General features: G+C 31.4%; 5 protein-coding genes across 11 annotated transcripts; 1 reads left to right on the forward strand and 4 right to left on the reverse strand.

Moving 5' to 3' along the window:
- Nucleotides 1-50: 50 nt before the first annotated feature.
- On the reverse strand, nt 51-8,731 carry LOC122566646. Its single transcript, XM_043724199.1, has 16 exons — nt 8,184-8,731; nt 7,678-7,767; nt 6,876-7,178; nt 6,614-6,715; nt 6,391-6,542; nt 5,919-6,082; nt 5,006-5,052; nt 4,583-4,843; nt 3,969-3,997; nt 3,730-3,782; nt 3,058-3,143; nt 1,960-2,250; nt 1,537-1,839; nt 1,269-1,370; nt 1,046-1,197; nt 51-794 (listed from the first exon to the last, which is right to left on the reverse strand). Exons 1-16 carry the CDS (start codon nt 8,263-8,265, stop codon nt 636-638), a joined length of 2,376 nt encoding a protein of 791 aa, XP_043580134.1. The 5' UTR covers nt 8,266-8,731; the 3' UTR covers nt 51-635.
- A 1,505-nt stretch (nt 8,732-10,236) lies between these two features.
- LOC122567236 (venom protease-like) lies at nt 10,237-13,819 on the reverse strand. Its single transcript, XM_043725606.1, has 4 exons — nt 11,529-13,819; nt 11,275-11,376; nt 11,067-11,203; nt 10,237-10,723 (listed from the first exon to the last, which is right to left on the reverse strand). The coding sequence occupies exons 1-4, from the start codon at nt 11,863-11,865 to the stop codon at nt 10,565-10,567; spliced, it is 735 nt and encodes a 244-aa protein (XP_043581541.1). The 5' UTR covers nt 11,866-13,819; the 3' UTR covers nt 10,237-10,564.
- A 147-nt stretch (nt 13,820-13,966) lies between these two features.
- Nucleotides 13,967-18,770, reverse strand: LOC122567229 (bis(5'-adenosyl)-triphosphatase enpp4-like). Of its 7 annotated transcripts, none has more exons than XR_006316731.1 (10): nt 17,907-18,426; nt 17,586-17,826; nt 17,379-17,477; nt 16,939-17,302; nt 16,646-16,855; nt 16,299-16,553; nt 16,142-16,238; nt 14,809-14,880; nt 14,477-14,664; nt 13,967-14,392 (listed from the first exon to the last, which is right to left on the reverse strand). XR_006316731.1 is itself a non-coding variant. In XM_043725589.1 (10 exons), the coding sequence occupies exons 2-10, from the start codon at nt 18,017-18,019 to the stop codon at nt 14,553-14,555; spliced, it is 1,563 nt and encodes a 520-aa protein (XP_043581524.1). In that variant the 5' UTR covers nt 18,020-18,136; nt 18,638-18,770; the 3' UTR covers nt 13,967-14,552. The 7 variants fall into 7 exon arrangements, 6 of the variants coding, with proteins under 6 accessions (XP_043581524.1, XP_043581523.1, XP_043581521.1 ...); XM_043725589.1 differs by adding an exon at nt 18,638-18,770 and having other exon boundaries at nt 13,967-14,664; nt 17,907-18,136; XM_043725588.1 differs by adding an exon at nt 18,604-18,732 and having other exon boundaries at nt 13,967-14,664; nt 17,907-18,136.
- Nucleotides 18,771-18,891: 121 nt separating this feature from the next.
- On the forward strand, nt 18,892-23,484 carry LOC122567238. Its single transcript, XM_043725609.1, has 7 exons — nt 18,892-19,030; nt 19,384-19,435; nt 19,541-19,587; nt 19,670-19,703; nt 19,865-19,971; nt 20,046-20,158; nt 20,246-23,484. Exons 1-7 carry the CDS (start codon nt 18,975-18,977, stop codon nt 20,506-20,508), a joined length of 672 nt encoding a protein of 223 aa, XP_043581544.1. The 5' UTR covers nt 18,892-18,974; the 3' UTR covers nt 20,509-23,484.
- Nucleotides 23,485-24,460: 976 nt separating this feature from the next.
- On the reverse strand, nt 24,461-26,379 carry LOC122567235 (ubiquitin-conjugating enzyme E2 J1-like). The gene is made up of 5 exons (XM_043725605.1): nt 25,963-26,379; nt 25,459-25,664; nt 25,188-25,378; nt 24,958-25,075; nt 24,461-24,888 (listed from the first exon to the last, which is right to left on the reverse strand). The coding sequence occupies exons 1-5, from the start codon at nt 25,997-25,999 to the stop codon at nt 24,640-24,642; spliced, it is 801 nt and encodes a 266-aa protein (XP_043581540.1). The 5' UTR covers nt 26,000-26,379; the 3' UTR covers nt 24,461-24,639.
- Nucleotides 26,380-26,984: the final 605 nt, after the last annotated feature.

The following is a 26,984-nucleotide window of genomic DNA, read 5'->3' on the forward strand; positions in this document are numbered from 1 at the left end:
ACAAAATATAAACAGATTTAATAGTATAAGGTTTTTTATTTGTCATAATATTTTGGGAATTTATGTCTCGTAAGTATCTGTAATGTGTAAGTATACCTTTGGCTGAATGGCAATTTCTCTTCGAGGTTGCACGTGATTGCGTGAGTACACAGGATATTTTTAGCGAATAAAAAATAGTTTTGGAAGACGCGAGACTTATCTTGTATTTTATGGACTTTGTGTCCGAACCTCTAGAAGCTCTCTATCTTATGAAATGTTGCAGAGTAGTCCGAAATTTTGTATGTACATACAAGGAGTATACGTTCTAAGTGGAATATTTAATTATTCTCTTGATACATCACAAACAAAATTTATAGAAACCTTCAGAGAGTTGGTTTATTCTTATCAAAATTAATTTAAATATAATTAGTAGAAATTTAATTAATGTTCATCATCTTTACGTAGCTAAGTCGTGGAGATTTACCGTGCGTAAAAAATTAGTGTCGTTTCAAAGTTACATTTCGTGCATTTTAAGGCTCTAATTTGTAACGTATAAAACAATATAAATTTGAGCTGTCTCTTATCTTCATAATAAGAAAATCCAACTTTACTTTTCGTACACGAAATATGATATTTATGGAACAGTAATAATCGTATTAATGCAACGCTGGGAGAATGAAGTCGTCGAGGTACGACGTGATCCTAGTGTAAACACCAGGATATCCAGATACAGCGCATGCACGACCATAAGACACAGCACCTATTAGGTAGAAGGTTAATCGCTGTGGTATCATCAGTGGTCCGCCGCTGTCACCCTGTAACGATCGTTAAATTTTTAATCAAAGATACTGAAATATATCAATCGAATTATATTGAAATAATTATACTATACCTAAGATTAGAAGGAAATTAGATTAAATATCATAATGATGTGTGAGAAATGGACAAAACTATTAAATTGTGTTTATCTATTATTTTTAATGTTTAAGACGTCGATTTGACGTTGGTTCGAATTGACGTATCCTCAAACACCGCATAATTTGTAGTAAATTTGTAATTTAATTACCCTACAAGCATCCTTTCCACCCTGAGCATATCCGGCGCATATTATACCATCAGTGATAGGTGCATTAGGAAATTTGGAATAAGCTATCTTGCATTCGGCGTTCCTAACCACTGGCACTTGTACTTCCATTAATACATCACTTCGTGGTCCTCCTACGAAGAAAATGAGAAAGACATTTAAGACTGGAACTGTCTAATTTTATTATAAAATTGGTATCACTTACTATATCTTAATTCTCCCCATCCAGCAACAAGGGGAGTATAGCCCACGAAGTTGTTATTTCGTAGGGACTCCTCTATGGGGAGACAAATGGGATGTATGTACTCTGAAAAATAAGAAAATAAATGAGATTGAAGGAAACGAATGACGAAAAGTATGAGAAAGAATTGTACATATTTTATGATACAGTATATGTGTACGGTAAGAAATTTCAGAATATGATACTCCAGTAATACTCAATAGCATATACTCGACAATATTTGAGGACTTACTCGAAAATGGCACCTCCTCCATCAATCTAAGAATGGCAATATCATGATTGTGTATATTGGGAATATAACCAGGATGTATTAGTTTAGATTCGAATCCCATTTGAATAGGATGCGCTCCATCGTCATCTCGTTTTAGATTTAAGTCCCCGATACGAACCACATATAAATCACTGCGTATTGCACAATGTGCTGCGGTCAAAACATGCCTAGCCGATATCAGGGAACCTCCGCACTTCCATTCTGGTTCGGCGTCTGGATTTTGGGGATTACGAAAACCTAATGCAACTATCCATGGCCAAGCACCTAAAACGCAATAGTTATAGTTGGAAACATACACAGTTTTCTCTCGTGTAAGTGCCTTTAAAGTTAATTCTTCGCAGTAAATCGCTTATTATTAATCGGAAAGGAAGAGATAAAACGTACCAAGCTTAGCTGGTTTACCATCAACCACCCTGGTATGCGCGACGTTGCTAAAACCACAGTATGGTGGACGCAAGGGCACATATTTATACACAGTTTCTATTAAAATCCCTCTCTTCTCCTTGTTTGGATTGTTTGGGCAGCAAACGATCGGATCATGGCCCTCATATCTGCACAGTGATTGCCTCAAAAAATCGGTCGCTGTATGGCCCTGTGTCTGCAGTATTTCTTGCAGAGGCTTACATGTTTTAATGTTGAGGCAGTTGCCTGTTTGATTGTTCGGTGTTGTACATTCTGGATCAAACAATTTTAAAATAAAACAATTATGCGGTTCGAAGGTGCGTAAGAACGCGACATCGATTACTCAGTTTTCGAAATAAAAAGCCGATCAAGTCCACCGGATTGCCCTACAAACACGTATTACTCCGTAAGAGTTAATCATCATCTTGATAATAATTATCTATAGAAATTTTTGACGTGAAAATATAAAGTTTCAATTGATTAGATATTGTGTTAGCCATACTTGAAAGAAAAGGAATACTTTCAACCTCATTTTTTAAATAATCACTTTCTTTATTTTGCAGTACATAAATTCTTAGGAATTCGTGACAATTTTTGAAGAATCAATTTTATGGAATTAGGAAAATTTTCAACGAGAGTATGTAACACAGTTAGGTAAAAGTGATTCAAATATAGCAGTGACATTAAACTAGAAATCTATAAAATTGTCATTAGAAATTCTGAGAATATCTTTGCATCTTTATCTTAGGTATTACGCCAATAGATTTCATTGACGTAATGCAATGTTTATCACATTTATTTTGTACGTAAAACGAGTCGTTGGAATATTCGCGAAGTTAACGAAGCTTTTTCTGGGAACTAAACCGGGGAAGTAGACGTGAATAGTCAAGTTAAATTTTCGTCACCATCTCGAAAATAAAAAATCATAAAAATTGTTTGTATTTTATGTGATCTGGCGTAGCTTCTTTCTTTTCATTGATAATTAACCGACGTGTAAAATTTCGAAATTGCACGAAGAATACGTAACAAAACCATACTGGAATCTGAAGTGCATGGAAAAAGACAACTTAAAGTGCAAACCTTCGGCAGACACCATGTGAACTAATGGATGTAGGAGAGTAATTAACGCCAAATATGCAAACAACATTTTGCAGTCCGTTATTGATCTGAAATAAAAAAGTGACGAATTGAAAAGACGCAGGACTGATAGCGATCAATGCATCTAATAATAGAAATTTGGATCACGCTACGATCTAATGTTGTGAAAGAAAGAGCGAGAAACTTTGGCGAATTAGAAAGACGCGGAACTGATAACAATAAAGGAAGCTTAGTTAGTATTATAAATTGAATTTGCATTAGAAAAGAAGCACGATCATGCAAAATAGATCATAGGAATGATAAATATCATCGACATACGTTTCTGTGTAATTTCATTTTTGAAAATTGTTTAGTTTAACACTAGAACGATCAAACTCGTCGTAATGACCAGCTTCGAAACTTTCATTTGTGCAAATCACTAAAAAACGCCATGGTACTTTTACTAAAATTAACGTTGATCTTTGTTGAGTTAATAAGATGACTACAGACAACTTAGAAGAAAAATACAAATAGGAAAATCATTAATTACTTGTTAGAGAAAAATCTGGATACTTGTAAATGTTAGAACACGTTCCTATATGTACATAGGAAGATTTATAACAAAATGCTCTTCGTTGCATAACTTCAAATCTTATTGTTTCTATTTCTACTTACCTCACCATTCTTGGAAAAATATGATACAATTGTACCAACTTCCCTCTAAGTACCTATTTATACCATCATTTTGTCGCTTCTCTTACAATTATGTATTATATAGCATATTCAGTCGCACATTACAAGTTGATAATTCTAGTACTAAAATCTGTAAAATACCAATAACATGGTAACAGAAATAAGCACTTTTGCACGTAACACATCACATAAAAGTTACTTCTACGATAAAAACTGTTTACTTGTGTGACAAGTGCAACTTTAATTGATCCTAAAAATGATTCATAGAATTATCAAAAACTAAACACGATCAATCTTACGACCTTTTTACTTACACATTTGACGGTTAATTGAGAGATGCCTGTCACGATGAGAGATGTTTTTACCCTTTTTTTTTTGTGCTCACTTTTACGAAAATCTTGTAATTCTTCGATAGTGGTGCTTATATTGAAATATTTCTAATGTCATTCAAAGGTACCAATTCTGCTCCTTTTTTTAATCACAGAAGAATTTTCTTAGTTATATGTGTTCAAAAATACGTTGAACCATGCAATGAATGAAGTATATGTCACCTACAATGAAAAAGAGATTTCCTATACTGGTCCATTCTTTTTCTTATTCTTTGAATACCAGTATATTCTTCGAAATTATGAATAAATCCGGAAAATTGTTTAATCTGAAAAGAGACATAAATTATTAATTCAAAATGTTTGTTTTGTATTGCGGAAAAAGAAGGCAGCAATTCAAAGCTTGATAAATTATTTCTTCCTAGCCTAACACAATTACTTACTTCTTCCATTAATCCGTTACTAATCATTTAAATATACTTAACAGTTCATACGATGAAGCAACATACCAGAATTGGAGAAAATGTGTAATCTTGGGGAGGTACCAACAAATTTGTAATCAGAGCTGTTAATATACTTTGTTAGATCTATTATCCTGTCTAACTTAACAGTTGCTATTCCATGATCACTCAAATGAACAACATTAAGATCATGTAAACCATGGTATTCTATCTTATTGTGAAGATACCTAGTTATATTATCTAACTTCCTAAGAATATCATCAAATTGAGGTCCTTTTATTCCAACCACGTAACCATCATAATCTGACTCTTCAATGTATAATATTCCAAAATTTATTGGATGTATAGGATGTACAAACCATGATACCAAGCTATCAATTCTTTCTTCCCAAGGTACAGTTTCATTAAAAATTAATTGTTCATATTCTAATAATTACATATTTTCAATAGAGTACAGTCAAAGATACTTACCTGAGCAAATGTAGGGATGATTCTTCATAATCAAAATGTCACCAAGGCTGTGGCCTTGATGTATCATTGCGCCCCCTCAGCCTTATGGTTAACACTGTAAACAAACATACAAAATAGTTTTATAAAATATGTATAAAATATAGTAAACATGACCTATGTTGGAGCCTTCAAGGCATACAAAGGTAATGTTCTTCACGTACATGTGTACTTACATGCAATAAAATATGAACAGATTTAACAGTATAAATTTTTTTTATTCATCATGATAGATTGGGAATTTATGTCTCCTAAGTATCTGTAATGTGTAAGTATACCTTTGGCTGAATGGAAATTTCTCTTACATATAGTTAAACATGCAAAAATAATGCATTTAATTGGGAAGTGATAGGAGAATAAGTAAAGTTCCGAGGATGTACGTGATTGCATGAATAGACAGGAAGTTTTTAACGAATAAGAAATAGTTTTGGAACACGCGAGACTTATCTTGTATTTTATGGACTTTCTGCGTCCGAACCTCTAGAAGCTCTCTATCTTATGAAATGTTGCAGAGTGGTCCGAAATTTTGTATGTACATACAAGGAGTATACGTTCTAAGTGGAATATTTAATTATTCTCTTGATACATCACAACAAAATTTATAGAAACCTTCAGAGAGTTGGTTTATTCTTATCAAAATTAATTTAAATATAATTAGTAGAAATTTAATTAATGTTCGTTTATCATCTTTACTTATCTATGTCGTGCAGGTTTAGCGTACGTAAAAAGTTAGTGTCGTTTCAAAGTTACATTTCATGCATTTTAAGACTATAATTCTTGACGTACAAAACAATATAAATTTGAGCCGCCTCTTATCTCTACAATAATACATTCCAACTTTATTATTCGTGCACGAAAAATGATATTTATGGCACACTAATAATATTGCAACACTGGGAGAATGAAGTCGTCGAGGTACGACGTGACTCTAGTGTAAATGCCCGGATAACCAGGTACGGCGCACTGATGACCAGATGACACAATACCTATTTGATAGTAGGTGAATTGCTGTGGTATCATCAGTGGTCCTCCGCTGTCAGCCTGAAATGATCGTTAAATTTTTAATCGTAATTACCGAAATATTTCAATCGAATTATATTGAGATTATACTTATATACAGTAATAATCATTACTTTATGTATTGAAATATTTCAGTTTATGATGTACGTATTATATGTATTTTAAGTAAAACTAAGATTAGAAGGAAATTAGATTACATTCTATAATGAAGTATGAGAAATGGGCAAAAGCATTAAGTTGAGTTTATCTAGTGTTTTTAAATGTTAAAAGGTCGGTTTGACGTGCCCTCAAACACCGTATAATTTATAGTAAATCTGTAATTTAATTACTCCACAAGCATCCTTCCCACCCCGAGGGTCTCCACCGGCGCATATTTCTTTATTGGTGATATCTACGTCGAAATCATCATAAGCTCGCGCGCATGCGGCGTTGGTAACCACTGGCAGTTGTAGTTCCATTAATGCGTTAGTACGTGTTCCATCTACAAAGAAAATGGGAAGGATATTTAAGACTGAAACTATTTAATTTTATCATAGAATTGATATCACTTACTAAATTTTAATGCTCCCCATCCAGCAATGAAGGGGTTATAGCCCACAAAGTTTTTATTTCGAAGAGATTTCTCTATGGGGAGACAAATGGGACGTATGTACTCTGAAAAATAAGAAAATAAATGAAAGTGAAGGAAACGAATGACGAAAAATATGAGAAAGAATTGTACATGTTTTATAGAACAGTATACGCGTACAGTAAGAAATTTCAGCAATACCCAGTAGCATAAATATTAGAAACTCAACAATATTTGAAGACTTACCCGAAAATGGAACATTTTCCTTCAGTTTAAGAATAGCAATATCATTATTGTTCAACTCAGGAGAATAATCGGGATGTATTAGTATAGATTCGACTTCTACTTCAATGGGATGCGCTCCGTCGTCATCTCGTTTTAGATTTAAGTCCCCAATACGAACCACGTACAAATCTCCCTCATCTGCACAATGTGCTGCGGTCAAAACATGCCTAGCCGATATTAGGGTACCGCCGCACAGCCATTCTGTTACCCAATTTGGGATTGAGCAATTACGGAAACCTACTACAGTCATCCATGGCCAAGCACCTAAAATGCAATAGTATAGTTGTGAACATACATAATTTCCTCTGACGTAATGAGTTAAAAACTATTATTATCTATTCGATATTCGATCATGCAGAAGATGATACGTACAAATATTCTCAAATAGAGACTTGATTAAGAGAGAAATTGAGTTTTGACTACAATGGAATAACACTTATTAGTTAATTCTGTACAATTTTTACTTGAACTATACTGAACTCTAAAGTTCAAATATGTAATTTCTTCCCCAACACTTTTAGATCGCTATCCACATCATTACTCTTGTATCGATTTTTAATTTCAAGTAAAAACATACTCTTTCTAACATGAACTAAAAGGAAGAAATAATTCAAGTTAACAAGCAAAGTTACTACCAATGAAATCGTAGTATTATTATTTAATTTAATTGAAACGTACTTTGATGTGCTGTTTAGTGCCTTTAAAGTTCATCCTTCATAGTATATCACTCATTATTAATCGGAAAGGAATAGATAAAACGTACCGAGTTTAGCTGGTCTACCACCAACCACCCTGGTATGCGTAACGTTGCTGAAACCACAGTATGGTGGACGCAAGGGCACATTCGAGGTTGCTATCAAACATTTATACAGGAAGAAGTTATTATATTTAGAGAATTGACAGCAGAGTGATGAATTAATTCGTTTTCCCTGGTTGTTTCACTTTTATCCTGGTTATCACGTTTGTTTTGTACGTGAAGCGAGTCGTTGGAATATTCGCGAAGTTAACGAAGCATTTTTCAGAAACAAAACCGGAGAAGAGGCGAATAGTTAAGTGGAATTTTCCCATTTACTTCGTGACCATTAACTTCGTGACCATCTCGAAAATAAAAAATCAAACGTGTACCTTTCAATTTTATGTGGTCACGCGTGACTTCGCTTTTTTCACTGATAATTACCAAACGCGTAAAATTTCGAAACTGCATGAAGGCTGTGTGACGAGATCGTACTGCAACCTGCAGTATGGAAAAAGACAACTTAAAGTGCAAACCTTTAGTGCGCCCCGCTTGAACTGATGGATGCAGAAGGACAATTAACGTCAAACATGCGAACAGTATCTTGAAGCCAGTCATTGTCCTGAAATAAAAAAGTGATTTGAAATGACGCAGGACTCATAACGGTCAATGAATCTAATAACAGAAATTTGGATCACACTACGATATAGTGTTCTGGAAGAAAGAGTGAAATATTGTTGCGTATGAGAAAGACGCGGAAATGATAAAAATAAAAGAGACTTAGTTCGTACGATAAGTTGAATTTATATTAGAAAGATATACGTTTCTATGTAATTTCACTTTTGAAAATTGTTTAGTTTAACACTAGAACGATCAGACTCGTCGCAATGACAAGCTTCAAAATTTTCGTTTGTGCAAATCACTAAAAAGCACTATAGTGCTTTTTGTAAAATTAACGTTGATTTTTGTTAAGTTAGTAAGATGACTACAAGAAACTTAGAAGAAAGGTAGAATCAGATAACTTTTAATAGAAAAATCTGGATACTTGTACGTATTAAAACACGTTTCTATACGTACATAGGAAGATTTATAACAAAATGCTCTATATAAATTCAATTCTTATTGTATATCGGTTGCTACTTACCTCGCCAATCCTGAGAAACGAAGATACACTTGTACCAACTTTCGTCGAAGTACCTATTTATACCGTCACCTTGTCATTTCACTTACAATTATCTATTATATAGCATGTTTTATCGCACATTACCGATAGTTGTGCTACTAAAGTTTACAAAACAGCAATAGCGTGGTAACAGAAAGAAATACTTTTGCACGTAAAACATTACATAAAAGTTACTTTTACGATGAAAGCTGTTTGCTCCTGTTTGCATGTGCAACATTAATTCATCTTAAAAGTCATTGATTTGTAGGCACCGAATTATCAGAAATCAATCACGTAAATCTTAAAAACCTTATCTTAAAAACCTACTTGCACGCTTGATGGCTAACTGAGAGGTGCCACTCAACGATGCTCACTTTTACGAATAATTTGTAAGTTTCGATAGTGATGCTTCACAATCGCGCAACAATTATTATACGTCAATAGTATGTGGTACCTCTCTGTATATAATATTTACGCACTCGAGAGAGAGATTGACACTTCGTTACTCTTGGGGAATCAACTTCTTCTTTATCATATCCTTACCACGGATGCTCCGTACTTTCCTACGAATGAAATTCCCTTCGTTGCCACATTCCCGGAATCGAGCAAATATCTTACGATGTTACTGATCAAAATATTCCAAGTTATGATTTACGATTATCAAATTTATTACATCAGAGAAAATGCCTGTGTTGTATAATACATATATTAGATTGCATTTGTATAACTAGTTGTCAGAAAGCTGGAAATATACGAATTATTAAAAACGTAAACGAGTGTTTCATTACCACTGTTGGAATCCTTGTATTCCATATAAACGTAATAAATCTTTAATATATTTTCTGATATATATTCTATACATCTTCACTATAAATTTTACTCATGCTACATGAATTTAGAATTTTCATACTTTTCTATTCTTCTGCCTCCTGTTTTTAATGTTGTATTTTTGGAAAAACTACTTGAAAGAGTAAGAACGATTAGTTCCTTTCAAGATTTCTTATCCTTTTCTATTGCAGATATCTAGGTCCTTTTCGGTATGTTTTATTACATTAAGATTATTTGTTAGATTTTAAGAAAATTAAGAAGATAAGTTTATATATCTGAGCTAATGTAGAGGTGATTCCTAGATATTCGTGAATTCTCCAGGCCACATCATTGCGCCTCTTCTTTTTTGTACACCAGCCTTTTGATTAACACTTTAAACAAACATACAAAGTAGTTTTATAAAATATGTATAAAATTCAGTAAATTTGACCGATTTTAAAGCGTTCAAGGGGATACAAAAGTAACGTATATTACGTACATGTGTACTTATACGCAATAAAATACGAACAGATTTAGCAGTATAAACAGTTTTATTCATCACAATAGATTGGGAATTAAAACGTCTTGTAAGTATCTGTAACATTTAAGTATACCTTTGGCTGAATGGAAATTTCTCTTACACATAGCCAAATATGCAGCAAGTTGATTTATTATTACCATCAAATAAAGAGAAGCAGAGAAAGAAGTTTAATTAATGTTCCTGTATTATCTCTATATATCTAAATCGCACAAGTTTGGGATGCGTAAAAGGTTAGTGTCGTTTCAAAAGTTACATTTTTACATAGTTACATTTCGTGCATTTTAAGGCTATCATTCCTGACGTACAAAACAATATAAATTTCAACTGTCTATTATCTCTACAATAGAAAGTTACAACTTCCTTTTTCGTACACGAAAAATGATACATATGTAACACTAATAATCGTTTTATTGCAACGCTGGGAGAATAAAGTTGTCGAGGTAGGACGTGACCCTAGTGTAAACGCCAGGATACATAGGTACAGCGCAGTTATAACCAAAGGACACAATACCTATCTGATAGTAAGTGAATTGCCGTGGTATCATCAGTGGTCCTCCGCTGTCACCCTGGAACGATCGTAACATTTTTAATTTTAATGTTTAAAGCTTTTAATCAAAGTTGAAATATTTCAATCGAATTATATTGAAATTATACTTATATACAGTAATAATCATTACTTTATGTATTGAAATATTTCAATTTATGATGTATATGTTATATGTATTTTGAGAAAAACTAAGATTGGAAGGAAATGAGATTAAATACCGTAATGTTGTATGAGAAATGGGCAAAACTATTTAATTGTGTGTATCTATTATTTTTAACGTTTAAGACTTGGATTTGATGTTGATTCGAATTGTCGCGTTTTCAGACACCGTATAATTTATATTAAATCTGTAATTTAATTACTTGACAAGAATCCTTTCCACCCTCAGTGTATCCGGCGCATATTACTGTATCAGAAGCGTCGCGATAAGCCTTTTTGCATACAGCGTTGCTAACCACTGGCACTTGTACTTCCATTAATACATCACTTAGTGGTCCTCCTACGAAGAAAATGAGAATGACATTTAAGACTGGAACTGTTTAATTTTATTCTAAAATTAGAATCGCTTACTATATTTTAATCTTCCCCATCCAGCAACGAAGGGGTTATAGCCCATGAAGTTGTTATTTCGAAGGGACTCCTCTATGGGGAGACAAATGGGACGTATGTGCTCTGAAAAATAAGGAAATAAATGATAGCGAAGGAAACGGGTGACGAAAGTATGAGAGAATTTTACATGTTTTATGATAAGAAATTGAAGGAAATGATAGTTTAGTAATACTCTATAGCATAAATATTGGAAACAACAATATTTAACGACTTACCTGAAAATGATACATCCTTCTCCAATTTAAGAATAGCTATATCATCATGGTGTTCCGGGTAAGTATAATCAGGATGAATTAGTTTAGATTCTAGTCCCATTTGAATAGGATGCGCACCGTCGTCATCTCTTTTCAGATTTAAATCCGCGATACGAACCACGTACAATGAACGGTGTATTGCACAATGTGCTGCTGTCAAAACATGTCTAGCCGATATCAGGGAACCTCCGCAATGCCATTCCGGATCCTTCTTTGGCTGTCTATAATTATGAAAACCTAACGCAACCATCCATGGCCAAGCACCTAAAACGCAATGGTTATAGTTGGGAACATACATATTTTTTCTCGCGTGATGAGCTAGAAACTATTGTTCTCCATTGGACATTCGATGATGGAGAAGACGATAACTACATACGTACAAATACCCTCAAATAGAAATTTGATCAAGAGAGAAATTAAATTTTTACTTCACTGGAATAAAAATTATTAGATAATTCTACATAATTTCTACTTGAACTATACTAAACTATGAAGTTCAAATATGTAATTTCTCCCCTAACAGTTTTTCATCTCCATCCATATTATTATTCCTGTATCAATTTTTAATTTCAAGTAAAACGTTACTTTTCCTAACATGAAGTAAAAGAAAGAAGTAATTCAAATTAATAAATAATTTATTGAAGTTATTATTTATTGTAATTGAAACGTACTTTGATGTGCTTGTTAGTGCCTTTAAAGTTCAGACTTCGTAGTAAATCGCTTATTATTAATCGGAAAAAAAGAGACGAAACGTACCAAGTTTAGCTGGTTTACCACCAACCACCCTGGTATGCGTAATGTTGCTAAAACCACAGTGTGGTGGACGCAAGGGCCCATACGAGGTTGCTATAAAACATTTATAGATTAAATTATTATATTTAGGGAACTGACAGTAGAATGACGAATTAATTCGTCTTCTCTGGTTAACAAATTGATTCAAGCTTTTCGTAATAATGCTTTATCTTCTTTATGCGATATTAACCATTACTCCTGATACTTCGTTCACATCGTATACTGTCCGATTACACGCTTCTTCCATCATTAAGAACATAGAGTTACACTGCAGATACTTCATTCGTCTTCAGAACGTAGATACTATATTCTTATACTATAACATATAGTTATTAACACGACGACAATACGAAAATAGAAAATATGAAGTCCGCAAGTATGAAGTATGTGTCCGGAATATCCCTATATTATAATTAACTTCATCAGCCATTAAATAAAAAGCTTGGAAGTTTATAAAAATGTGAAGTCCTCGGTAACGTTCTCTTGTCTCGTTCCTGCTAGATGTACAGTAAATCCTGAGACCTCGAAATAACGTAATCTTACTTTTTATCAAGTAATGTTATCATCGACTGGTTCCTCAGAAAATACAGCGAAGGATACGTATTTGCATCTGGGTAAACTTCGTTGCGCAGTTTCTTTGTGCAAGATACGAGTTATTTTTCTGATTCTCGATCGACTCAAATTTAGCAATTGGCGCGCGATACCCGGAAGGACGAATATACGTAGATAATTGTATGTAGGTATTGCTGTCGCTATACGGTGATAATTGGATCCTTAATAGAAAGATATCATCGTAAAGTCGACATGACTTCATGGGATCATACTGGAATCTGAAGTACATGGAAAAAGACAACTTAAAGTGCAAACCTTCAGCAGCCTCGTGAACTAATGCATGTAGAAGGACAACTAACGCCAAACATAGATACAGCATCTTGAAGCCCGTCATTGTCCTGAAATAAAAGAGCGACAAATTGAAAGGACGCGGAACTGATAACAATAAAAGAAGCTTAGTTCGCATGATATGTTGAATTTACATGAGAAACGAAGCACGATCGTGCATAGGAAGGTTCACTGATTTATAACTAAATGCTCTATATAAATTGGAATCTTATTGTATATCGGTTCCTACTTACCTCACCATTCTTGAAAAACAAAGATACACTTTTACCAACTTCCATTTATACCATCACCTTGTCACTTCACTTGTAATTATTACTTACAATTATCAATTATATAGCATACTTTATCGCACATTATCGATAGATGTACTACTAAAATTCACAAAATAGAAATAACGTGGTACACAGCAGAAATAAAAACTTTTGCGCGTGACACATCACATGAAAGTTACTTCTACGATAAAAGCTGCTCGTGTAGCACGTGCAACTTTAATTGATCTTAAAAGTGATTGATTTGTTAGCACGGAATTATCAAAAACCAATGGACAATTAATAGTACGTGGTACCCCTCTGTATTTTCCCATGAATATTTTAATTCCCTTCGTTGCCACATTCACGGAATCTTTGTAAAGCTATCTCGTTGTGATACAAATTAAAAGAATGGGTACTTGCTGCTCTAATTCGGATGATAGAAAGGAAACGAGGATGTTACGATAATATCATTTATTTACAACTGATTTATTTACATACGAATTTTGATATAGGCGATGCACTATTATAATAGGTAAGTTTGGTCTGTAAGTTGAATTTTGTAAAATATCCTGCTTATAGAATAAATTATGTTAGAGTCTAATTTCTAGAATAATACTGAGCATACTGATTATGCTGTTATGGTTTGGTTTGAAACAATAAATAATTCACTTATGCATAGTATTCTTCCAGTTTTACGTGTAATTTCGGCATTGTTATAAGTAGAAAGACAATTAATGTCGTTCGAGGCAATTTTCGCATCATTCATATTACGTTTAATACATATAGTTATTATATAAGACATAGTATCGTAAAATTTGGAAGAATAAAAAATTCATACAGGAAGTACATTTTATGGAAAATCTAATAAATCTGTGTGTACACCTAAAATACGAATTAATGGTGACTGTCTGTTCATAAGTTTATATACGTTATTTAAAGTCATTCAAAGATATCAATTCTGCTTACTTTTTTATCACAGGAATAGTTTCTCATTTATATGTGTTCAAAAATACATACAACCGCGCAATAAATGAAGTATATGTCACCTACAATGAAAAAGAGTTTTCCTATACTTAATATTTCCTTTATATGCATATGAAAGTCTATTCTTCGCGTAGCATGAAATTACGAATAAATCTGGAAAATTGTTTAATCTGAAAAGAGAAATAAATTATTAACATGATTTATTAATACGAGGTTCAGAATGTTTGTTTTGTCTTGCAGAAAAAGAAAGTAGCCCTCTCTTTTAATGTGAAATAGAAAGCAAAAACTTGAAAACAAATTTTTTGGAAATTTACTTGCAAGTATCATTTTCAATATCGTGATTTTCATCCCAATGGTACTGTGCTTCCAAATCTTCCAGTATTCTTCTAAAAACAAAAAGTCGAACCTGGTTATTATTGACATTGGTATTACAAGGAAGAAAAGTGTTAGGAAGCAACTCCTTTTTATTATGGATTTCTTTGTAAACATATAAATGAGAAATTTAGCTTTCGTTTTTTACTAAAGAATTTATTCTTATTGTGCTTTGATAGTTATTACAACTTTTCGCGTACTATATATTTAATAATTTCCTAATACTAACTAGTTCAAAATTACATATGTCCTTGCACGAATTTAAAAATATGTATGATACAATTAACACTTAGTCAACCGTGCGCATCACAGCGAACTGTACGTTTCTCACTGCAATGGATAAGCCACCCATACGCTGTCTACCACACATTTTTCCAAGTATCAAGAACTAATATTCACTACTTAAAAAACAAAGAATTTTCCGGTAATAATTTTGTTTAACGATTTCACATATTGTTTATACGAAACATCAGATTAAAAGTATATATTAAATGTATAAAAAAATATAGGTAAAATTAAAAGCATTAAAAATTCACAATGCATTTTAATATTTTTTTTACAGTGTGATATCGTTCAATTATAACTTTATTTAGTCATAATTGATAGTATAACTTTTCAATTGATTTTAACACCACTAAACTGGTGTATTTTATGATATACTGTACCTTATAAAAGCAGAAAAAGTGGCCCAATTAATTGGGAAGAATTCAAGGTAAACAATAACTGATAATAACAAAAAAAAAAAGAAAAGAAAACGCATTGCTGAAGTCAAAAAGGGAGATCTCCCCGTTCGGTCACGCAGCGATGTACTTCACAGAGAGGAGAGATCTCCCTATTCGGTTGGCTAAGTGTTAAAATTAATTCTAAAATAATAATTGTTTAAAAAGATTAAAATTCTAATTAAACGTTTTGCTATATTTCAAAGTTTAAAACAATGTAACTTTATTTATAAAAAATGAAATTATGTTTATGTATTCTTCATCACGATGCTATTTCTTATTACTGTGTCGTCATTTTTTTGAATTCATTTTGTTATCTCTATGCAATATGAAAATTCATATATTGCTTGATATTTTTTACATACTACCCATCCACCGGATAATATCTCCTGAAAAATCAAAATATCAATATTGTATTATTAAAATGCTTCTTAAACTTCAATTTCTGGCAAACCCGAAATCCAATACATTTCTTATAGTTATTATTTATCAAAAAATTCTAAGTTAGTAACCTAACTTTCTCTTCAAATCACGAATAACATATACTTTGACTTACCTGTAACTTTTTGCTCCTAATCGCCGTTTCCTCATATAGAACATTACTATTGCTCCTATAATTACTACCAGTGTCATAGATATTGTAGTGGCTACAACTGAATTAATAGAAAATGGTAAATAACTGTGCATAACAATAACGCATAATGTTTACTTACATATCAATCGATACGCGATTACTGTGATATCCTGTTGATGTTTCTTAAGGCACTTGGTTAGATGTGATATAGTACCATTCCCTATGGGACATCGTAGATCGAGTATTTTACAAAATAGCGGAAATAAATCTAGATTATTAAAAGGTTCAAGTTTGCACTTAGGCATAAATGCAGGACCATTTGCGAAGAAGAAAGGATGCATTTCTATAGCCTCATTATCGTAGCCATGAAGACCAAATTCTGAATCACTGGTTACTAAACATAAATATTCCATAAATTTTAATATATACCTTTAATTTTTAATACATACTTGAATTAGTAATTCTGTATTATGAATCATATTCTACCTGTAATATTGAACTTTTTCTTATAATATTCTATGTTATCAAGGAGATTTTGAAATGCATATCCAATTTCAGCAATGACAAAGATAGGACCAATACGCGTATTATTTCCATAGTGATATTTCTTAGGAATTTCATCCCTTTTGAAAACTCTAAATGTCTTCGATTTCAACGCTGCTTGTTTCAATGCTTGATAAATTATTTCTTCTTTGCCTAAAAAATTTACTTGTTTATTTTCGTAATCTCTTACTAATAATTTAAACAAACTTAATAGTTCATATGATGAATCAACATACCAGGATTAGGGAAAATGTGTAATCCTGGTGAGGTACCCACAAATTTGTAATCAGAGCTGTTAATATACTTTGTTAGATCTATTATCCTGTCTAACTTAACCGTTGCCATTCCATGATCACTCAAATGAACAACATTAAGATCATGTAAACCATGGTATTCTATCTTATTGTGAAGATACCTAGTTATATTATCTAATTTCCTAAGAATATCATCAAATTGAGGTCCTTTTATTCCAATCACATGGCCATGATAATCTGGCTCTTCAATGTATAATATTCCAAAATTTATTGGATGTATAGGATGTATAAACCATGATATTAAGGTATCAATTCTTTCTTCCCAAGGTACAGTCTCATTAAAATTCTGATAGAATTGAAAATTAATTATTCATATTCTAATAATTATATATTTTTAATAGAGTATAGTCAAAGATATATACCTGAGCAAATGTAGGGGAAATTCCTTGATATTCATAAATGCCACCAGGCCACATCATTGTGCCACTTCTTCTTTGTGCACCAGCCTTTTGGTTAACAGTCTAGACAAACATACAAAGTAGTTCTATAAAATATGTATAAAATACGATAAATATGACTAGTATGATGACCCAAATAATATATGTATTTACGTGTCACACTTTACATACCCAAATAGGAAGAATTCTATTATCATAATGATACAAATTATATGAATATTTTGTTGTATTTCCTGAAGCAGGATCATAAAATTCATTATCCACAACTCCATGTGTTTCTGCATACAATCCTGTAGCCATTGTATGATGATTAGGAAATGTTTTTGTGACAAAAATATTCATCATGTAATCCGCATATGTGCCTTCATGTTTCAGTTTATTCATAAATGGTGTTCTGTCAAAATAGTCATACCTATGAAACAAAAAAATTATTCAATTAAAACGATCGTTTACGTACAAGTAAAAATTAAAAAGTAATAACATCTAAAATACCTGAATGCATCATATGATATTACTAACAACTTTGGATGTTGCGATATCAATAATCCATGCTTCACACTAAGTAACATAACAAGTAACGAAGTAAATATGGTTACAGAATTCATAGTGAACGTGTATAAATCGTTCTTTAACAAGAATAATCGTTATCGTGCTTAGCTAGTGGTTATTATTCTATCTCCTTCATGCTTTTAAAAGCATTTCAGTGACGAATCTTCTTCGACCTGGATCGAAAGTTAAAAATATCCAGTTATTGATAACTACCACAGTAAGTATATATATTTTTTTAATAAAAAAAATCTTATTTCTGAATCAATCTATCCGATCGTACACATTGACATAATTCCGCGATTTGATAGTTTTTAAAAAATTCCATTGAACGATACCAATTGAAAATGACCAGATGGTTGTTTTACATGATAAAAAAAAATTAGAAACATTAGTCAATTTCTATTCACGGACACAGTTTGCCAAATACTAAACGCTCCCTCATTTCTCATGAACTATAAAACTATGTATAAAGTAATGACACAACCCTTTCTACTCTATACTAATCATACCACTATCTTTTTGCGCCGACGAATTTGTTAAACGAACATATACTTTAAGCACGAATACTTAATAAAGCGAACTCGACGAAATCTTGAATATTCTTTTACTATCTACACGTAGATAAACGTATAGTGCGTACGTTTTAAAATGATAGCTGATTTTTTGGTTCTTACATAGTTAGGAAATAATTGAGTTAGTTTCTGTACGAGATCCTTTCTCGTTTTTGGAATGTTGGCGAACTTGTTTTTTGGACGCAAGCGTGTTAAATAAAACTCCAGCGGACAAGAGTGTATTCAAGTATGCTATGCGACTGACAGATGCTCGAAGCTACGGTCTGCTACGATGCATTGTATTTGAAGGAGATGAATCGCGTTTGATATTATCCTTATCTTCGTATGAAACATCATTTCTTATTCCCATTATCCTTCACGTATCACGTGAAAATTAAATATCGGTATTTGAACGCCTACATCAGTTAGATGACGGCGATACGCCGTGTGTTAACAGGTCATGGGGGCCTGTTTCGGCCGCTGTATTTCCAAAGTTACAGACTCTTTATCGTACAGGTTAGAAGTGTACCTTTTATCTCAAAATAAAAATGCATCTTTTCAGGTATCTTCATCTGACATTCATTTCCAGACTTTGGATGTTTATTCAACTTCATATATCTTTGAATATAGCTAAAGAAATTAAACTTAAATAGAGATTTGTTTTACCTATTAAATAAGCAATTTATTTTGGATATTAGTGATAGTTTTGTATATTATATGCATTCTATATATTTTTGCAACTATCAATTTCTCATAGATATATAAATATCAACAATCTATTAATGTTAAGTTGTGTTAAATATACCTGTTTCCATCATTATATTATGTATATTTCTTTTTTTTTAATGTAGTATATATTTGAATTTAAGGTTTTATCAAAGACACACCAGTATGTCCTACCAAGGAGACGAACAAGTTGAGGTACATATAATTTTGCAGTTGATTGAAAATTTTAATGATCCTGCTAATGATAAAATAATGAAGTCATTCATTATATTGTCAATATTTAAAATCACTTTTTTGTAGTTTATAGATGACAAAGGAGATGCAGACCAACCTAGAGGATCAAAAACGTAAGAAATTGTATTGAGCTTAGGGCAATGTTTCATTTTTGTTATATTAATTACATGCTTCATTGTTATGCTTCCTGGATAGCCTGTTATCGTTTCTCTCCTTAAACCGGTTCAAGGTAAATGGATTAGTCTATTAGAATTTTTTTTATATTTTATTGAGCATAGTAAGTCTATTTATTAATGTGATTAATGATTCTAATTACACTGTTCAATGACTCCATTTAACTATTACTTTATTATCAAGAAAATGTTTCCAATGTTTATAATATATTTGTAGAAAAAACATGGGGTTCCTGTAACATTGGAATTATTGGAAGATGGAGCATGGTCAAAGGGTACTAATAAATATGCCAGATTAAACTCTAGGAATGATGCTTCTACAAGGTACAATGCCTATTTGAATCATTAAAACAGTACACTACAAAACAGTAACTAACTGCAATAAAATATTTTATTAGTTCTGGTCTAGATACTCCACTTCAAATTCTTGATGCAAGAACATTAATGAAACAACAAACATGCGTTTCTTCCACTCCTGGCTCATCATTAGATTTGGAATGGGAACATGAAGGTAAAGGAATGTTTTTAATTATAAATATCTAAAGTTATACACATACATTTACAAAATACAGAAGGAAAAAAATCATTGTATGTTTAGGAATGCCTTTGCCAGTTATAGACGATGAAAAAGTTGGGAGTACAGACGGTTCTATAACTCAAACATCAGTAAATAATAGCCAACCCTCTAGCTTGACAGCATCTCCTTGGTCTAGGGTGTCGACACCAAATAGTTTAGAATGGGATCCGGTAGAAGCCGATATGGTATGTGTTGATTTAGAGACTGAACAGCTTTTGACTGAAATAGAAAGATTAACAGATAGAGCATTAAAGGAAACAGGAGAATGGACTAATGCTAGTTGATAAATAATGCATTTACAATTAAACAGGATTGTTTGTATTTTTGTATTACAAAAAAAGAGTACACAACGGAATTAACATATATAAAGTACTTTTAGGAAGCAAAAAAAAAGATTTTATTGTTTCAATATTTGTATTGTTGAAACAATATGAAGATATATTTATATTGTTTCAAGGTATATACACATACATGTATAAGTTAATATAATTCACATAGATTTTAAAGAAAGGTATATTATCTGCTAATACTTTTCAACAGTTTATTACTAAAAAAAATTGCCAACTAAAAACGAGAATTTTTTATATTATGCATATATATATATATTTTACACTCGTAAAAAACTCTTTCGTTTGACACCTTGAGTTTAAAAAATAAAAATAAAGTGGGGATATTATATATTGCATTGTGTAATTTTGCGACGTATTCGAATACTTTTGTTCTGATTTCGCTCGACTTCCACGAGACAATAACATTCTTCTTATTGATAATTTTTGCATCACATCTTTTAAAAGAACCTCACTTTTTAATATTATTTTAGTACTTTATTTAATACTCATATTACTTATTTATTTCTAAACCAAAGATTTTTTTCATTCATTAGATTAGTTTGCTGTGAACGATATTGATCTCGTTTTTTTCCGTACACATACCGTCATACAGTGTCATATTATACTACTTTAACCTTTTGAAGCATAAAAAAGTAACATGAAAAGAAAAATTGTTTCATTTTTTAATTTTGTATAAAAGATGAATTTTCTATCCAAATACCATAGCAAAAAAGGACCTATATAAATGGCCAATTGTGCTTCAAATGGTTAAACAGTACATATCATCATAGTAACAATATAAATTTTCTTATGTTTAGAAAGTTTACTATGCATTATTTAACTTAGATAGGAGAAAAAATTTTAAAACGGAAATTAAAAATAAAATGTATCAGGTGCTATCAATGCAATATATTTTTTGCGAGTGAAATTATGATCAGTTTTTTCTGGAGGAAATTTCTTTTGTAGCTTATTGTTGGTATAATTAGCCATATTTTATACAAGAAGGGCTATTAAATAGTCTAAATAAGTCTAGTCACAATGAAATTCTGTGAATCTCCGTAAAATCCGAAATGAGAGAAAGGGTGGGCGGGAGAGGATGAGGCGGTACCGATGTAATATTAGTGTTGATACACATATTGGGTGTACAAAAACATGTTTCTACTGAAGTTAAATTATTATGAGATGATTAGGTTACAAGTATAGATAGAGTGTCGATTATCGATGGATAAATGGTATTCAAACCGAGGTAGGCTGCCTTAAAATAAACAGAAAACATATAAAAATTCGCTAACATGCTCGTAAACTTTGATTGCATCACGTCTGCGACTTTGTTGCGTTTACAATTGCGTAATTTGTAAGATCATAAGTTTGCTGATAATTTGCATCATGAGCGAATCAAAATGTATGCAGCAATCGTATAGATAATAATAACGTTAACGATAATGAAAATGTTAAATGATAAAGATGCAGTATGTTAATGATTCAGTGCCATGGCTGTTTATGCACTCCAGAGGTTTTATCTCTCGTCATAATATATCTTAAATTCCAAAAATTGAAATTAAGTTTTGATGATACATATTATATATGTATATATAAATAAAAAGAAGTAAAGTTTGTAAAGGTTTATATTAAATTGCATGATAAACGCACAGAGATATTAGTTGAGCATAATATATGTGGCTTAACATTAATACCTATGTTAATCTTAAACACAAAATGTGTCCACTATGCTAATATACAAACTGATGTGTATTGATTAGTATGGAGGAAAGTGAAAAGGTGCTTTAAACGATGAAAGAAAAAGATTATAAAACGCTTGCGATCTGTTTCTATATCAATAAAAAAATGATGAATACATTATTTATATGAGAGTTAAGTAAAGTTGATACTTCGATGATTCTGATGTAAAGAATATTGGCAAAGAATATCAAATTCAAACGCAACTTGTCTTTTCTCGTTTTCGCAAATTAGTGTTGTACAAAATATGTGTCAAGAAGTTTATTATTTTTTATTATTTGTCAAACGTTTACTTAGCGAATGTGTATACAAAAATATAATTTCCAACAATTTTAAGTGCTCCGACATAATAGGGACCAAAAATATTTTCAGTATTAAATCTTTTCATGGCTAATACTTTGTAATGAAACGATTATTTTATATAAGTTATGATTATATAGCGAATTTGACTTCAATCGATCGATTTTTGTATTTAATCCTAGAATTAATTGATATTTTTCGACTCCAAATATTGAATAGCGTTATATATATGTTTCACGTATAGAGGACTAATTTATAATTGTATCAGTTTTGAAGTTGTAAACAAAATTTATCACTGTTGGCTTTAAGAATATATTTATCTGCGCCTAGCATTAGAGATCGAAATAATATTTATATTTCGTGCACAGCCGTTCACATTTCATTGTGGGTTTGCGATATGTAAAAATCAACACTGTACATCGTTTGCTTACGTATTAAATACAATTATTAATATTGGTATAATTAAATAAAATATGTAATAAAACCGTTATAAAACACGGTATCTTGTATTAGTATCTTTATTTGTTTAAATGGAATTTTGTATAGAATCATAACATAAAATGCAATAAATTGCATAAATGTTATTTATCATCAATGATTAGCATCAATCGTTTTTAAATCTAATATTGCATATGACCTGATGAGATACATTTTCATTCGTGTTTCTGTTCGATATACGAATTCTTTTTAAGGATTATCATATTATGTTTATTCAGCATATAAAAATCGGCCAACGAGTATAAAGTTGAATGTGAACATGAATTAAAAAGAAAACTATTATGTTATGATAGATGTTAAAATGAATATATTTATATGATTTAGTAAATAATTACTTTATTATATTTTTATGTACATGCAAGAAGAAATGACAAACAAGGTGTACTTTCTACCCGAGTACCCTCGTATTTTTAATTTCCCTTTAATTAGCTATTACACATGAATATAATGAAACCATGTTTAGTATGGTCCCATGATACTTTATTTTTGTATATTTATAATGCAAGAAGTTCTAGATGATTATTATTATATTGAAGCTTAAAACAGGTCATAATATGCAGTGCTCCAAATCTTAATGTTTAAATACATGTGGGTATATTATTCATATATCTAGTGCTAATATTTAATCATGCATTAGCTAAATATTATGTGAGTAATATACATATATAATTTCTGTAGTATGGAATACATTTTTGGATTGAGAAAGATAGAAAGTATTGGTATTATATTTGTACTGCAATTAAATATTTTTTTTATAACTGGTGTATTTTTTTTTTTTTTTGATTTTTATGTGCACAGTTTCGTGAAATACAACATAATAACTTGATTAACTTATATTAAATTTATATTAGTTATATACATTTCTAACACATGAGTTATCTACATTTATATAACAGTAAAGAAGGAAAAAAATACATTATTATAGGTTCAAACTATAGCAATATGAAATTAAAATTTACCCTCATGAAAGATGTTAATTTTATTGTAAAGTAGATTTGACTAAAAAATGTTTGGTCATTTTTGTACAGATATGATAAGACTTTGATGAAAGTAATACATATATTTGTTTAAACTGATCTAATATATATATATAATTAAAGAGTTATATGCAAAGTATTAACTAAATATGCGCGTTAAATGCAATTTGTAACTCTTTTGTAGTGAGAATAGAGTTATTTTTAAATCAAAGTTTGTAAGTATATATTGTATATCAAAAAGACATAAAGACATCTAAAAGACGATTAAATACTAGTAATACTAACGCAATTTATAATTCTTATCATTTTTATGCTCATCAAAACAATTAGATTCCGTAGTGAATAATTTTTTTGTAAGAGTAAGACAAAGAGACAGATGTGTACTAAAGTGAATATATCAGTGCAATCTCTGTCATATATTATTTCCATGAAGTTCTGATTATTTCTAGCGTGTATAAATTTGACATCCTTTTCTAATTTTTAATTTTAAAAATGTTTCATAAAATGTGTATAAAATTTACTTTGTTTTGTTAACATACTTACAATTACAACGTTTTGTTACATTTAGAATAATTTAAACAAGAAATAGCCGTCGCAAAACAAGTAGAATTATTGCTGACACCAAGGAAGCGATCAGGATGCTCCAGAATAAATCGTTCGAAGATGACATTGTTTCCACCTGTTGATTTACTATAATATCCGATTGCTGTCGATCTTGATTCTCATTAATAATCGGCTCGATGTTACGTTGTCTCAGTTGATTTTCTGAAATGCTATCTGAATTGACTAAAAAAGATGTGTCTGATGTTGGTGAGTCATCAGCCTAAAAGTAGAATTTTTTAAAATACATGGCACGTTACCAGAGTTGATATGATAATAAATAAAAAAGTACCTTTAATGCTATTGTGTTTAACATAGTTTGTTCTTCTACTGTAATAGGTTTTTTAACTGTGTTCTTTGACAATAAATCAACAACTTTCCCACAAGTATCGCATTGCCAGTTTAGTGATCTATGGCAGAACATTTTTATAATCATTATTAATGCTTTTAATCTTATTGATTATTAATAATGTTTATTAACAGTATAAAAATTGCAAAATTATGTCAACTTTTTGCAAGTACTTTTTTGCAAGTTTTTGCCTTTCCTCTTTACTATAGTCTAAAGATCCGATTGTCCCATTTCCTGGTGTTGGCATAAAAGCAATTAAAGCCAATAAAGCTGTTCTGATGCTCCATGAAGGCTGCCATGTTTCCGGATGATGCCCAGAAATGCTTAAGCAAATCTTTTTATTGGTTTCAAAACGGCCATTGGGCTAAAATGACATATCAAACATACTTTTATTTCCAATGCATACGTTAAAAATCAAGGATATTTAGTATTAAAATTGCTTACTGTTAATAATATAATATTTGGAGGTTTCATAGGATATTCCGGTGGCAATAAAATTCTACCATGATAAACACCACCTTCAAAGTCTGTGGATGGTGGTCCTTGCACAGTAAAATGCCACTCAAAAAGATTATCTTCTAAAGGAGATGCACAATATTCTTCCGTCGCTTCATGAAGCTCTTGGGCCTCTCTCATTAATCTTTTCACAGCTGAAATTTCATTTGTTAGATGATGTAAAAGACCAATATGATATGGCATATAAAAAATAATTAAATGCATTTAATCAGTTATAATTATTTCAAAAAAATGAAATATATTTTCACGTAATACATAGTGTAGAAGGAAGTTTGGCGACACGTATAACGCGGAGCCAATTTTTCTAGATAGCAAGCGTTTTGTAGAATCGTAGAAATACGTATGCAGTGTGTATTATTTATTGATATGAATCGTGATCGTAATGACGAACAAACGAAATAGAAAAGAGTTGTTGCCCTGTCGAGAACTCACCGGGACTTTTTGCGTTGTATTTCCCTTCGAATGACATTTTCGCGAGTGTGTCGACCGAGGTTAACAACTGGAATAAAAATAGTACTTGAGCTGAGTACTATCTGTTTTGTCAAACGGCCTCGATACACCGACGTTGCCAGCTACAATACATTCTTCACATTTTTCCTCACGGTGAATTCGAACATCGGAAAATTACACGTTGCACTTCAGATAACGAAGAAATTAATTTTGACGTGGCCTAATAGGAGCGACACGAACAGAAATGCACAAAAAATAACGTGAAAGTGGCCGCGCTTATTCCGTACACGCGCACTTATGTCAATTTCTCTGCTTGAAGTTGTTCGTTTACGAGTACGCGCAAGAGCTGACTCCACTAGGAATTATCTTCGGAAATTTCCAGACGCTCTGTCTATGTCTAAATGACTCTTTTCATCGTTTCTTAGGATTTCACGCAGTCACGATTCAATTTACGTATAATCATTTTATCAAGGATATACCATTTTAATTATATTTAAAAAAATATAAATTTGCATAAAAATCCGCAGTCTAATAATCTCGAATGATATAAATACCGAAGAAGGATTACTACATGACTTCTTATCTTTTAAAATAATTATAGTATTGCAACTATTGTAATTAAATATTATTAGAAGTAACATAAAACAACGCGATATTTTTAGAAGTGACGATACCTATGCGCAGTTAAGTTAATGCGAATATTATTTTCTGTTTAATCTGTAAAATCTATGATTATGCCCGTAAGTGAGATAAATAAGATGGTTAAAGTATAGTTAAGGTTACGTAAAACGTATTGATATGATTGTACTGAAAAAACGCGTTAGTATTGTAACACAATTTTGATTGCTATAATCTGGAATTTAATATAAAATTCCTGGGAGATAGGATGGAGGAAAGAAACGCTAATGTATTCGTGGAAATTATAGACTTTATTTTTAGAATATTCTGAATATCATAAAACAACGTAAACATTCACAACAAATGGGAATAGGGTATTATTTATA

The sequence above is a fragment of the Bombus pyrosoma genome, linkage group LG4 (assembly GCF_014825855.1).
Source record: "Bombus pyrosoma isolate SC7728 linkage group LG4, ASM1482585v1, whole genome shotgun sequence".
Taxonomy (NCBI): domain Eukaryota; kingdom Metazoa; phylum Arthropoda; class Insecta; order Hymenoptera; family Apidae; genus Bombus; species Bombus pyrosoma.